The sequence below is a fragment of the Dromiciops gliroides genome, chromosome 4 (genome assembly GCF_019393635.1).
Source record: "Dromiciops gliroides isolate mDroGli1 chromosome 4, mDroGli1.pri, whole genome shotgun sequence".
NCBI lineage: Eukaryota > Metazoa > Chordata > Mammalia > Microbiotheria > Microbiotheriidae > Dromiciops > Dromiciops gliroides.
Genome location: NC_057864.1, coordinates 337,180,507 through 337,195,828, shown reverse-complemented (window position 1 = coordinate 337,195,828; position 15,322 = coordinate 337,180,507). Strand labels below are relative to the sequence as shown.

General features: G+C 35.9%; 1 protein-coding gene across 1 annotated transcript in view; it reads left to right on the top strand.

Annotated features, from left to right (window-relative positions):
• Positions 1–15,322, top strand: part of PDSS2 (decaprenyl diphosphate synthase subunit 2) — a 280,572-nt gene that overhangs the window by 159,600 nt on the left and 105,650 nt on the right. The window contains 1 exon segment of the mRNA XM_043963274.1: positions 8,724–8,922. Within this exon segment, the coding sequence (XP_043819209.1) occupies positions 8,724–8,922 (199 nt within the window).

The window sequence follows — 15,322 nt, the reverse complement described above, 5'->3', positions numbered from 1 at the left end:
TGTAATTTAGTTTTTGAATTTATCATCTCTACATAAAAATGCCAGCAGCTCTAAACTGTGACATTACAGGGAGGGGTGTGTGTGTGTGTGTGTGTGTGTGTGTGTGTGTGTGTGTGTGTGTGTGTGTGTGTGTGTAAGTAAAAGACTTTTTCTGCAGCTCTACTTAAAAGATTTTTGTCTTTTCTTAGCTACATCTAAACTGTTTATTTGCACAACATGGCAAGATTCTAACACAGTCCCTGGTGTTTAATTTCCTTAAAATGAGACCAGCTGCTGAGTATCATTTCTCAGACTTTCCTTTTAAAAAAAAAAAAATCTTCCTCTTTATTATGTACTTCAACCTAGGAGGTCAGGTGAACTATCACCAAAAGAGATTCAGAGACCACAGCTGTTCATTGATTGCCTAGTAAGTATTGTTAAAGCTGGAAATGAGGTTATGCTATGTGTTTGTTGGTTGGTTTTACGATCAGTTATTTTTGCTTTGGAACACTGTGACCTCGGCACTGCTTAGAAATAAACATTTCTCCCAACTACAGATTTACCATTTATGTTTTTGGTGGTTGAGATTTTTCTGCATTTTGGTCTGATTTCACATAGAAGAATATAAGAGTGGAATGAACGAGAAGAATGATTTGGGAAAACTGCTGTCATTTTACACCTAAATTTGAAAGTGTAATTTAATGGAGACAAGATGTCAACATGAATAAATGGCAAAATTAAGGAAGCTTTTTATGGTTTTATGCTCTTTTTATGGGGGGCTGAAATTGACTGGAATCTCCTGAGACCTCATTCCAATGGTATACTTATGAAAATAAAAATTTGATATATTTGAATAAAAGATTGACGCTATGAAGAAAGGTCTTCTTAGCTGACATGACTTACTGCAACCAAATATTTAATTAAAATATTTTAAATTTATGTTAAATATATTTCTCTTCTCTTTTCACAGGGAGTACTTTGGTTTGAACTAAAATGACATTTAGAATCCTTTAAAAAAGCAAGTTGAGCCCTCTTTTATTTGTTCCTCTCTACCATGCCATCTAACCTACCATTTAATTAAAAACCTGTAGTTAAATTCTGTTTTAAATAACCGTTTACAAACCACATTATGGTTATTTATGACAGGTTTATCTCCTCTCTGAGGGTTCTATTCATGGTTATTAGTTTATTGCTGTTTCCCTCCCCTTCTGATACCAGATTTGACACCCACCTTAAGTAATCAAAAAGTACCAAAAGACCCCCAAAATCCCTTTCTACCATTCTACCAATTACTGATTAATTTGTGTCAACCTTCTTTTCTTTAGGAATGCAAATAGCTGGGATAAAGCTTATTAGTCATTCACACCTTAGTATAGGTTATTTAATCAAATCCATCTCTAATTGATAGCCTTAGTTGAAATGGATTTTTAATGGGAATTAGGGAGGGAGTAGAAAGAGAGGACACAATGACAGCAGAGATGCTCTAGAGGTCAGATTCTAATGACCTTTTCTCCCTTCTGCTTGCTCCTTCCTCTCTCTCTCTCTCTCTCTCTCTCTCCATATATATATATATGTTGAATATATATTCAAATATATATAGTGTTATATATATATATATATTCAACACTTCTTGTTTCTTCATCCAGATACTACTCTACAACCTCTCTCAGTAATTCTGAGGCTCCCTTTGTGGGGGTCAGAATGCTCTAAATGTTTCTAATGAGAGATGAATGATGGTGATTGTAGTAAGGGAGAAGTTTGGATTTGAGTTTTCACTAAATTTCAGTTCAGTAAGTATCTGTTAAGCCCTCAATTATGTAAGGCTTTGAATTGGGATATATTGGTATTCCTAGCAAAGGAATTTGTACACAGTCGTTCAAAAGTATGTTACTGCATAACTATCTCTTTCACAGTGATACCTCATCAGTTTTGGGTTGTTGGGTTTTTTTGTTTTGTTTTGGTTTTTTATGAAGAACTGCCATATTAAATGTCATAGGTTGACCATATGTTACATAAGTTATTTTATGAAAATTAATTGTCCAGATTTTCAAGTTAGTGTTTCATACTACATTACATTATGAAAGGAATACTGCAAAGTTTTCATGATCCCTCTCAAATTTGAATATTCAAAGAAATACCTTCTTTTTGGTAGGGTAGCCTAGGTCTGGTGTAGTTGCTGGCTTGGAGTCAGGAGAAACCCTGGGTTCAAATTTTATACCTGAGGATCAGTTTTCTTATCTATAAAATGGGAGTGATAATACCTGTAAGACCTACTTCTCAGGATTGTAGATAGGATTAAAAGAGATGATTATGTGTAAAGCACTTTGTAGTATACAAATTCTAGCTACTATTATTAATCCTTTGTGAGGATTATTTTACTTCCTACCTCTCCCCAGTAGGCCTAACAAAGTTCATTAAAACATTTCCAAATAGAAAGCCACAGTATCCTGCTATCTTGGGCTACCTGATGGTTTTATGAAATTACTAGCTTCTTAAGTTGTAGAATTAAGAGTGAGTTGAGTCAATCAATTCTGTTATAGAATTTTACAAGAAATCATTTCAGTAATCAGTTTGACTATAAAAATCTTTACTATTTATGTATAGTATGATTTTCATTATGCACCTGAAATATAGGCCTATGATAAATATAGAAAAAAAATATTGGAAAAATTAGCGGAAATAGAGAGATTAGACACATTGTGTGAATTTGTTAAACATTGCATTATTATTTAGTGGAAGTGATTGAGGTCCTTAAGAGCACCCATGTTGAATTTGGGGGGAAATGGTTAAATTCAGGTTTTTATTGTTAAATGTGCCGATGTCTTATTCTACTTACTTTACCAAAATGATATTCATTTGTACTCCATTACCAAAAATGAATTCTACAGAATGAGAAATTCTTATGAATATAAAAATGACAAAGTTAAAAACTGGTATAATAAAGGCCTAAAGCATCAACAAAGGTGATATATTGCTCCAGACGCAGATATTTAGAGATAAGCTAATGAAAGATAAATATAGCCTGATGTGAGTAGTCAGCTTATAGTTCAGAACTGGCCACAGTAATGGCAAGTCAGCATAGATTTAAGGATGACCTACTACCACATCCCCTCCCCTGTTGAAAACATAGTTGTCAAGACCCAGAAGAACCATGTACACAACAACTGCAATAATGCCCAAGTGGAAAAGCAGTAAAACTCATGAGAACTCAGAGTATACACAATGTCAGATCTTGGTGCCATGCAACTGAAGATGAAATAAAATTCTCTGCTAACAATAAAGAGGTATAGACTATAGGTATGTTTATCAGTGGTTCTCAGACCTCTTTTGCTTATAGTATTCTTTGCCTTGAGGTATCATGGAATACCTGACATTTAATTGGACAACAAAAAATGATTCCCAGACAAATGGAGAGCTAGAAGCATTACTGACTACTGAGATTCCACTTCTCCTTTCTTAGCGCACACCCCCAACCCTCTTCTTTCTTTATTCCCCTAGGACTCACAGTGGAGGAGGGAGGTAGCAAAGGGAGCTACTGTTATAAAGCAAAGATAAGAAGGCAGAAAACCGAAGCTGGGGAAAGGAGAATTTGAAAGTTGGAGGAACCTCATTAACCATCTAGTCCAACTCATACACAAAAGAATCCTTACCTGGACCTGTCTGTTAAATGATAGTCTAGTTTCTACTCAAAGACCTCCAAGGAGGGGAAAACCACCACCTCTTGAGTCTGCCCATTCCAATTTTAGGTGCTCTCATCGTTAGGAAGTTTCTTCCTGACATCAAGCCTATTGGCCTCTTTGAAACTTCTCATTGTTCCTGCTTCTACCTTATGGAGCCAAACAGAACAAGCCTAACCACTCAACCACATGACAGCCTTTCCAATACTGAGCTTTTTTTCTCCAAGCTAACCATGTTCAGTTCCTCTAACTCATTCTCATTTTGTATCTTGGACTAATGTCTTTTGACATCCTTGTTGCCCTCAACTGGATATTATCTTTCAATCCCATCTATTTCCTTCTTAAATTTTAGTAGCTGGAACTGAATACAATACTTTAGATGAGGTTTCAAAGGAGACATGGGACATTCAGACCATCACTTCTCTATTCCTAAAAGTTATGACCTTCTTAATACAGTCAAGATCACATTAGTTTTGTTTTGTTTTTTTAATCTTCCACATCACACAGCTGGCTCATATTGAGCAGACAATCCACTAAAACCCTGAGACCTTTTTCAGGACAACTGCTTTCTATCCATTTCTCCCTCATTTTAGACTTATGAGATTGGTCTTTTGTACCCAAGTGTAAAACTTTATGTTAGGGGCGGCTAGGTGGCACAGTGGATAAAGCACCGGCCCTGGATTCAGGAGTACCTGAGTTCAAATCCGGCCTCAGACACTTGACACTTACTAGCTGTGTGACCCTGAGCAAGTCACTTAACCCCCATTGCCCTGCAAAAACAAACAAACAAAAAACTTTATGTTTATTCTTTTTTCATAAATAAACATTTTTATTTAAAGTTTTGAGTTCCAAATTCTATTCCTCTTTCCCTTCCTGCCCTCCTTCCCTCCCTTAGCAATCAGACATAGGTTATGCATGCTCGTATATTTATCCTTATTAAATTTCATCTCATTAGGTTCAGCCCAGTAGCCTAGTCTATTAAGATCCTTTTGGATCCTGACTCTGTCATGAAATGTGCTAGCTGCCTCCCCAAATTTTGTGTCATCTACTAGTTTGGTGAGCATCCCATTTATGTCTTTATTTAAGTGTTAGGTAAAAATGTGAAATAGCACAGAGCCAAACACTTATCCAGGAGTACTCCACTAGAGACCTCCTACAATTTTTGACCTTGACCAGTTAACAACTACACTTTGGGTTCTGCATCCAGATAGTACTAAAACCCTTTGGTTGTATTATATCTAATTGATATCTCCGTATCTTTTCTATAAGAACAGTATAGGTGGGCAGCTAGGTGGCACAATTGGATAGAGCACCGGCCCTGGATTCAGGAGGACCTGAGTTCAAATATGGCCTCAGACACTTGACACTTACCAGCTGTATGGCTCTGGGCAAGTTATTAATACCCTATTGCCTCACCAAAAAAAAAAAAAAAAAAGAACTGTATAGGATAATTTTACTTAAAACTTTACTGAAATCCAAGTAAACTATATCCACAACATTTATTTCCTTCACCTATGGGTTTACTAATTTTGTCAAAAATGGGAATGAAGTTAGTCTGGCATGACTTGTTCTTGAAGAGTCGGTGCTAGTTCTCTGTAATGATTGTTTCCTTTTCTGTATGTTCACCAGTCATCTCTTTAATCATCTGAGAACTTTGTCAAGAATTGAAATTAAACTTACTGGCTTATAGTTTGCATGAAATTTTAGTTATAGGACTATATCTCATTCTCATTCACATTTATCTTCTGTTACCTGGCCTTGCTTCTATTTTCTGCATATTTCTTTTTTAAAATCAAGTTGGTTGGTAAGTTCCCTGTGAATACACATTAGTCTCTTCCTCCTCCTCACCAGACTCCTTTTCCCTATATGTCTTCAGAATTTCATTCTTGACCAACTCATCCCACCTGGGTCAATTCCTCCATTAGTCCCTGGCATACTATCTTTCCTTTACTGAACTCTTAGAAGCCTGCTTTCCTGAAATCTAGAATATATGTCACACCATCCCTAGATTCCTCTCCTCTCTCTTAGATGCTATGGTCACGTCCCCCTAGGGTTCCCATCATTGCCACCCCAACAACCAGTTCCTCCCTATTGGTGAGAATCAGATTCAGAATAGAATTTTCCTTTGTCTTTTTGAAGGATTAAATTATCACTTAGGCAAGACAAGAAGTTATTAACTGTTCTTTTGACAGAGAGCTCCAGCAGATGTCTGGCTAACTGAAATCCTCCATCACTACTTTATCTTGCTTCTGTGCCAGGCTTGTGATGTTCCCCAAACTCCTCGTCTATTTCCTGTTTCTTTTTAGGTGCTCTGTAGTATACTCTGCACACTGAATCCAAATCAAGTATTTTTGTGCACTATCTAATTGAGAGAGTACATCACAAGCAGAAAGAAAACATTCGTACAGGTAGGAGCTAGAGTGCCAATTCAGGAAACAGCTTGTTGGCCATTTGGTTAAAATAGAGGAAGCTAGATTAGAATCTCATTGTGGTCTTTAAATATCAAGCTGAGAAATTTGCATTTTGTTCTAGGGGTATTATAAAGCCACTGGGGACTTTTGAGGAAAAGAGTTACATAGTCAAACCTATCTATGCCTTCAGAAGATTATTTTGACAACTGTGTAGAGGATGAACTGTGTAGAGGATTAAGCTGTTTAATAGGTATTTTCAATCAGTACCATTATGCTCTAGTGTTACCCTACAACTTGAGTTTAAGCTCCTTGAGTTCAGAGACTATTTGATTTTTTTCTTCTCAAGGCCTAAAGAAATCTGGACACCCAGAAGTTGCTCAATAAGTACTTCATGAATTGAATTGAAAGAAGAGCTTTTTATTCACTATCCTTCTCTTTTGTTGTTTACTCAGACATTAGTTCACCACAAGCCTTTTCCCTTTCCCTAACTTTAAGAGCAGCCTTAGTTCAGGATTTCATTATCATCTTTTTTTTTTTTATCAAGCAAAGTGTCCTACCATCTACTCGGGGAAGATTTTAAAAATGCATTTCCCATAATATACTTCATTGAGAATTTGTTCAATCAAAAGTCTCATGTAGGGATCAGTTACGCTTGTGTTCTAAGTATTTTGAAAGAGAGTAAATTAATCAAAAATATAACTTTTCCTTTTAAAAGCAAAGTTTAAATTTTTTTTGCTAATTATATTTAAGTATTAATAATGTATTCTTTCTGTGGGCACATTACTATAAATCTTCTTTCCCTGGGTGTCTTCCCATAACCTCCTTTCCATTTTATTTATTTGTTTGTTTGTTTGTTTATTTAATTTGCGGGGGCAATGGGCGTTAAGTGACTTGCCTAGGGTCACACAGCTAGTAAGTGTCAAGTGTCTGAGGCTGGTTTTGAACTCAGGTCCTCCTGAATCCAGGGCTGGTGTTTTATCCACTGCGCCACCTAGCTGCCCCCTTTCCATTTCTTATAAGGCAGAAGCACCTCTTTTTTCTTTTCCTAACTATTCCTAGAACTACCACTCTGGGTCAGGCTTTTGTTAGGGCTACTGAAATGTCTCCAAAAAAGAAAAAAAATGTCTCCCTGGTCTCTTTCTTCTGATTTAACCTTCTTAACCTGTGCTAGAATATTCTTCTTAAACAAGCAGTGTTGGAATTGAATGGCTCTCCTTCTGAAAACCCTCTAATGACTTCCCACTGCCTAAATCCCAGTTCTCTAGCCTATCATGTAAGGCCCTCAATAATCCAAATATACTTTCCCGGTCCTCTCCTGTGAGAAAGTGCCCCTTGCCCTGGTCAAATTGTACCACCTGTCATTCTGATGATGTTTGCCTTGTGCTTTTCTACCTCATTACCTTTCTTCATTCTGTTTCTTCCACATAGAATGCTCTTCCTCCTCACCTCCACATTTAAGAATTCCCACCATTCTTCAAAGCCCAGGTCAAAGGTGCCTTCTATAATGCCTTTCTGTACCACCTCGAATAAAGTAATGTGTCCTTCTTTAGAGCCTGAGAACAGTTCAGACCATTCTTGTGACTTGTATAATATAGGTTGTCTTCCATCAGAGTTGTTCATTTTATTTTATTTTATTTTTGCGGGGCAGTGAGGGTTAAGTGACCTATTTAGGGGTCATACAGCTAGTAAGAGTCAAGTGTTTGAGGTCAGATTGAACTCAGGTCCTCCTGAATCCAGGGCCAGTACCCTATCCACGCACCACCTAGCTGCCCCTGAGTTGTTAATGTTTTGTGTCTTATGTCCCCAGTGAAACTAAACTTCTTAAGAGTAAAAATAATATTTTATTTATCTCTAACAAAATATAAGGGCAGCTAGGTGGTGCAGTGGATAAAGTGCTGGCCCTAGATTCAGGAGGACCTGAGTTCAAATTCAGCCTCAGATACTTATCACTTAGTAGCTGTGTGACCCTGGGCGAGTCACTTAACCCTCATTGCCCCCCCCCAAATTAATACTATGTGCCTTGCACATAGTCAATGTAAATAAAAAAGAGTATTGTACTTGTAGTTAGGAGACCTCAGTTTGAATCCAGTCTCTCACTTCTTAGTGACTTTAGGCAAGTCATTAATTATACAGAATCTCAATTTCTCTTTCTGTAAAGTGGGAATACTAATGTTGCTCTACTTTTGTCAAAGGGTTATTGGGTCAGAAGCACTTTGTAAACTAATCTACCAAATTTGTGTATGACTATTTTTATATAGCATAAGAGCAATGATGATAGTGATAATCATCTGTTTAGTGAACAGATGAATTTGAAGCCTTGACACTATCAGAGGATGATGGGCTGGTAACAAAATACTTGAGCATGCTATTGCTATCTTTGAACTCTCCCCATTGAGAGTTCTAGTGAACCGTGATGGAATGAGGTGGTAGGAGGAGGGGGGCAAGGACTGCTGACTTAAAGGACCATCCAGCAGGGCTTTAGACTCTATTAGTGGATCATGATCTTTTGGTTGGAGACTTTTGGTTAAAAGCTAAATGGAAAACCAATAATCAAAAGCATCTTTTATTGTTAACTTCAGTCTGATTTTCATGGTAGAATTATACTCTGATTTTTCTATCCCAAACTTCTAAAACAAGTCTTACTTTTATGTTTTAGTCAAAGAAGTCTGGCAGAGATCACAGAACTCATCCATACCGCTTTCCTTGTGCATCGTTGGGATAGTAAATTAAGTGAATTGAATTCTTCTGATGGTCCACTGAAAGACATGCAGTTCGGAAATAAAATAGCCATCCTGAGTGGAGACTTCCTTCTGGCAAATGCCTGCACTGGACTAGCCCAGTTGCAGAACACTAAGGTAAAGGAAAAGAACACACACACACACACACACACACACACACACACACACACACATCTATATAGATAGATGTATGTGTTATTTTCATTCTACACATACATAACTGTTATCTTATCACTGACTGTTTGACCTGTAAAAATGGGAGTTGCCTGATAGGTCCACATTGGCTAATGTGGTAGCCTGACACTTAATAAGTAAATGCTGACTAAATGTTAGTTTTTGAAGGTGTGCCAGGCTATTAATGAGAAATCACCATTGATCAAGGCTGCCACAGTTTCAGAAGTGATCACGTTATCAATATTATGGGAAAAGAAAATAGATGATAAGTGTCTCCCCCACATACCTCAATCTAATCCCACCTTCAGGGATGATTAATTCCCCCCCATTGAATACCCCCTCCATGATGTCACTTTCTAGACTTTCCGTGTAGTGAAGTCTCTTTGTTGCTTTACCTTCTGTTTTTTCCATTTGCCCTATAGTTCACATGTGAGATCCATGTTCCCAACTCCTGTTCTGCTCTAAGACAGCCCTTCCTCTCTGCTACTGCATGAAGTTTGTGTTTAGAGTTTCCAGGGGATACTTGTGTTCTACATACTCAGGGTAATGGATGTGGATCTGGGCTTTGGGGGCTGGGAAGTGTTGCATGCTATTATTTCACAATAACTGACAGAATGTGCTTCCATGAGACCTTCCCCCTCACCCCAAAAAAAAAAGAAAAGATTTAACTTATTACATTTAGCAGTTTCTTCTTTTACTTACCCAGTCACCAATTTAATTTATTTTGATCTTTTCTTAGGGAAAAAGCAATATAAAGTTAAGGTATTAATGTTGTTTATATTAAGTAGTATATAATATTATATAATAAGTGGGAATTAATAGCTTGTTTTAAATCAGTTTAAACCTTTGTGAGATAAAATCTGATGTGTTCTATTCACTCAGTTAGCTCTTTGTATATTCACACATACTCTTCCCTCCTACATTGTGTAACAGTTTGAATTTATGAGAATTAAATGTTTTATTTCCATTAAAACTCAAACCAGGAAGGCTCTGAAATTCACTGGGCATTTTACATTCAAATCATTGCTGTAAATGTTCCCAGGGTCCAAGACCCTCCACCATCTGCTCCATTAAGCACTGGTTCTCGACATCACATCTTGATTTTTCAAAAAGTACTAATCTTTAACATTTCAAATCAGCAGCTCAGCTAGAAGCTTCTTGAAATCAATGATCAGCTATTTCTTTCCTATCAGTAAACCTCTCACCTGCATGTTCCCTGCACGGGTTTTGTGCTCTCAGATTTCATTTCATCAGTCTTTCTGGGAGGAGGTATTTTCCTTTTTAAATCATGGCATGTTTTCACTTAATTTGACAATTATATCTTGTACCTTTTATTCTCAGCAATTCTCTCTTTTTCCTGTCCTAAACACAGATATTTGATTTTTAGAGTTTCTAGCTTTGTTCTTTAAGGGTCATTGAAATCTCTACAAGGTCAGTTTCAAAGAAGCTTCATTGACTCATTTTGTTTAAAATACCTGTAGTAGTATGTTCAGTGTTCTGTGGTTGAGCTCTGTAAATCTCAGCTTTTGATGTATCACTGTTTTAACCACAGTAGATGACTTCTAAATGATGTGGATCGTCTTTGAAAGTGAAAGGATTATAGGTTGATACCAGTGTGCTTAGCATCCAGAGAAATCTATTTGAAGAATATCTTCCATGTGGAAGAAAAGGTTCCTTTCATTCAAGGACTTATAGTTCCCAACAGAATAATTTTCATACAAATCGAAGTTATGTCTCAGAAATAGGAATAATTTATTAATCTCTCAGGTACCTGGCCAGCAAAAACAAAACAAAACAAAACCACCAAAACTTAGAAAACAGGAAAAAAAACCCTCAATACACCTCTAAGAGGTTATAAATTTTAAAATTAATATCGTTTGTTTTTTATATCACCTTCCTTGCTCAATATATATCCCTTCCTCTAACTCACCCAGAAATCCAGTCCTAACAAAGAATAAAAAGAAAAAGAGGAAGAGCAGTTCGGTAAAACTAGCCAACACATCAACCAAATTGGACATTATATCCAGTGTCAACAACAACTTCCCCTATATACACATATTACTTCAAAGAAGGAGAGAGGATTATTCTATATCCTCTTCTTAAATGACAAGCTTGGTCATTATAAACACGCAGCCTTCAGTTTGACTCAATGAGTTTCCCATTATCCTATAATCATTGTTTTCCTGGTTCACTTTGCATCAACTAATAAAGTCTACACATGCTTCCCTGTACTCTTCATATTTAATGTGCCACAGTTTAGCCATCCCCTAACCAATGGGCATTCACTTTGTTTCTAGTTCTTTGCTACTATAAAAGAGCTTCCAAAAATACTTTGGTATGTATGAAAGTATTTTTTTTAATCTTTGACCTTCTTGGGATATGTGCCTAGCAGTGAGATCTTTAGGTCAAAAGATTTAGGCATTTAGTCACTTTCTTCATATAATTTAAAATTGCTTTTTAGAATAGTTGGAACAATTCACAGCCCTAGCAACAGTGTATTAGTGTGCCTTAACTAATACATTCTTCATGTCTTGTCACCTGCCAGTTTGCTGGTGTGAAGTGAAAGCGAAGACTTGGTTCAATTTGCTTGTCTCTTATCATCACTAGTTTGGAACATTCTTTCATATTAATAGTCTGTGATTTTTCTTTGAGAAATGTTGATAATCTTTGACCATTTATCTGCTTAGGTAATGGTTTTTCATCTTTTATAGTCATGCTAGTTACATATATGTCTTGGATATTTGACATTTAACAGAGATATAGTTAATACAAATTTTTTCCTAATGACTGCTTCCTCTTTTGTTATAATTGTCGTGAAATTCATACATGTAATTCTTTCCCACTTAACACAATAAAAAAAATCAGTTTTATCCTTTGGGATCACCACTATCCCTAGTTTGGTTAATTCTCTCCTAAACATGGAGATGAAAATACCTGATCTGATAATCTTCTATTTTTTTTTAATGGAGTAACACTTGGTATTCCAGGTTACATATACATTTTGAGTTTGTTGTATTGTGACGGCATAAGATATTAGTCTAACACTAATTTCTTCCCAACTGCTTTCCTGTTTTCCAACTAGTTTCTCGTCAAATATAGATATCTTTTTCAAGTCATTTATTATCTGGGTTTACTGAACACTTTGTTGAGTTTAATTTGTTCCTAATTCTTTCCTTATCTAGCCTGTTCCACTGATCTACTTTCCATTACTACTCACTGAAGCTATAGTCGTCCATATGTTTATTTGCAAGTTTCTTGGAATTTTTTTTAAGACTCATAGTGATTTTGATGTTATGTTTATTTTGACAACACTGAATCTTCTTATCTAAACATCCGTTCCACATTATATTATCTTCAATTTTTTAGGCAGTGATTTGGACTTCTTTTTCATAAAATAAGTTCTTCAGTTATTAAGAATTTAAAGATTATAGAGGGTTTTTGTTTGTTTTTATAGTGCGAAAATGCTAACAAAGAGCCTTTCACATAGTAGGTACTGGTCAAATGATAAATGGTCTTGGATAAGCTTCAGTAACTGGGTAATAGGCAAAGGATTATATCTTTTTATTTATAATATATATGTAGCATAATATACAGTTGTTTCCTTTATAGATATAGATTTGACTTAGTAAATTAGAGGCAGCATGATTTAGCAGAATAGAGGGCCAGGCCTTGAAGGCCAGAGGAACTGGATTCAAATCAGTTTGAACTCTCTGAGGTCAGTTATCCTCTCATAGCACCCCCCTCCCCCCAGTCAACTCTCTAACATATAAATTGCAGAAGAGCTCCCTACTGGCATTGAGAAAAGAAACTTTGATTCCTGGGAGCTAAGTACATCAGTAAAATCACAGGTCAGGACAACAAAGACAACCCCAAATTGTTTTATTTATAATAATTAAATGTGATTTTTAAAACTTAAATCCATCCTAGCAAACTAATTTTATTGTGCTACCTAGACTCTTGTCTGAGGTTCTGTTTGGTGTATTTATCTCTGTACTTCTCTGGGGCAGACAATTAGATGAAGGATTCCGAAGTCATAATGACATGCAGAGCTATTTTATAATTGCCATGGGTAAAATTAGCAAAGTCAATTATTTTCCCTTAGGCCTTTCCCTGAAGATATTAGAGGTCTGCAAGGTAATTGCCTTAGGTAACACTTAGATTTTTTAAATAACACTAAGTATAGAAATTGTTATATTAATCCTCTGGTAATTTTCTTCTTGCTACAGCTATATACTGTTTCAGTAGTGACACGAGCACAAATGAGATTTATAATTCATGAGGAAAAGAGCTCACAATTTGATTTAAAAAATTAATGCTGAGGTTCATTCATATTGTTTCAATTATGATGGAGCTGAGGGTAATTTTTTATTTAGTTCTATGAGGACCTTCAGATAAAGATATCTCAGAATATCAGTTCTGAAGCCATAAATTACCTGACCCCATTGAGGTTAGTTGCTATGTTGTATTCATGTGAAGCATCACTGTCTATTGTAATGATGGGACTGTGGCAGCCTAAAATCTTAGTATTTAAACATCAGCCTATCAAAGAGTCATGCTAAATAATTGGGAAAAATATTACAAAATGGAAAGAGCAACAATTTTCCAAAACCCATTCACTACTACAGGTTCTCTTTAGACTCTATTTATTTGTAGACTCGATTTGTATTTTAGGATAAGGCCTCAATGCAAAGTAAGACTCCTCAGACTGCTGTTTGACATGTTGTTGTTCAGCTCGTTTTTCATACCTGTCTTGACTCTAATGTGACTCCATTTGGGATTTCTTGCAAAGATACTGGAGCGGTGTTGCCATTTCCTTCTCTACTCATTTTACAGATGAAGAAACTAACGCAAAAAGGGTCAAGTGATTTGCCCAGGGACAGTTAGTAAGTTTCAGAAGCCAGAGTTGAACTAGGAATAGGAGTCTTTTGACTCCAGGTCTGGTACTCTATCCACTGCCCCAACTACCTGATATACCTTTCTTAAAAAAAAATCATTTAGTCAGTATTTATTAGCTAGTGATATAGTCCAATATATTTAAAGATCTGAATCCTGCCATATTATTTTTATGGATGTGAATGTCACCTTTTGGTTAGAGTAGACTAATTTCCATATATTAAACTGGGGAAATGAAATTTTGTGCTGTGATTGAACCAGGGCTTTTTGTCTCCAACATCCCAGAACACTACCATAAGGTCACACCTGAGTACTGTTTTATTAAGCAATAGTGATTTTACATTTATAAATAACCCAGTGGGCAACAGATGTACTCCTTACATAGCTGATGTATTTCCTTATGTCAAATTGTTTTCCTAAAGGCATAAATATGTTGTTTACAAGAAAGACTTTTGTTTGTATAAACATTCCCAATTTATCGTGTAAATCTACTCTTATACCAAATCTAACATACATTTTATTAAAGAACCCTCTCGCTGATTTGCTGTTTTGTCTTGTCTGTGATATTAAATTATAGTTTTGAGTTGATGTTACAAGTACAATAATCTTTTTAAAAAGAGCTGTATTGAGATTAAAATGTATACTTTTATGTGACGGGTTTTTTTTTGTAATGTCAGGACTGTAAGACTTAGTTTTCTTTACAGAAAGTATTAAATTAATCACTCTTTAGCAATCTTTTTTTTAACAAAACCTAACACAACTGAGATCCATTGTTATTTTCTCATGATAACCTACTCTGATTTAGTTTTCATAAGAAGGATACCTGTTTCAAAAAGGTAGGATGACTTTCAATGTGATCATAATGGAGATGTTAGATTTACTTTTTATCTTCATAAAAACATTTAACATATATACATTTTTCCAGAGACATGAAGCCAGTGAGACATGCTGGACTTGTTTGTTTGTGGGGTCTGGTGGGGTTTTGTGGGGCAGTGAGGGTTAAGTGATTTGCCCAGGGTCTCACACAGCTAGTAAGTGTCAGTGCTTTATCCACTGTTTTATTATTAGGTTGGTGGTGGTGGGTTTTTTTTTTTTTAGAATTTTCCCCAAGTACATGTAAAAAAATTTTTTTTCACATTGATTTTTTAAAACTTTGTGTTGCAAATTTTCTTCCTCCCTCCTCACCCCTCCTAAGAAATCAAGCAACTCAATATAAGTTATACATGTGCATCATGCAAAACATCTTCAATTAGTCAAGTTGTGAAAGAAAACAGACAAATAACTTTAGAAAGAGGAACTAACAAATAAAATCATACTTCAATTTGTATTCAGATACCATCAGTCTTTCTCTGTTGAAGTTTGCATTTTTCATACATCCCTCTGCTAGGCATCCTGCTCATCATTTCTTTCACAATTACTATTGCTAACTGTATTACCCTCCATCCTATTC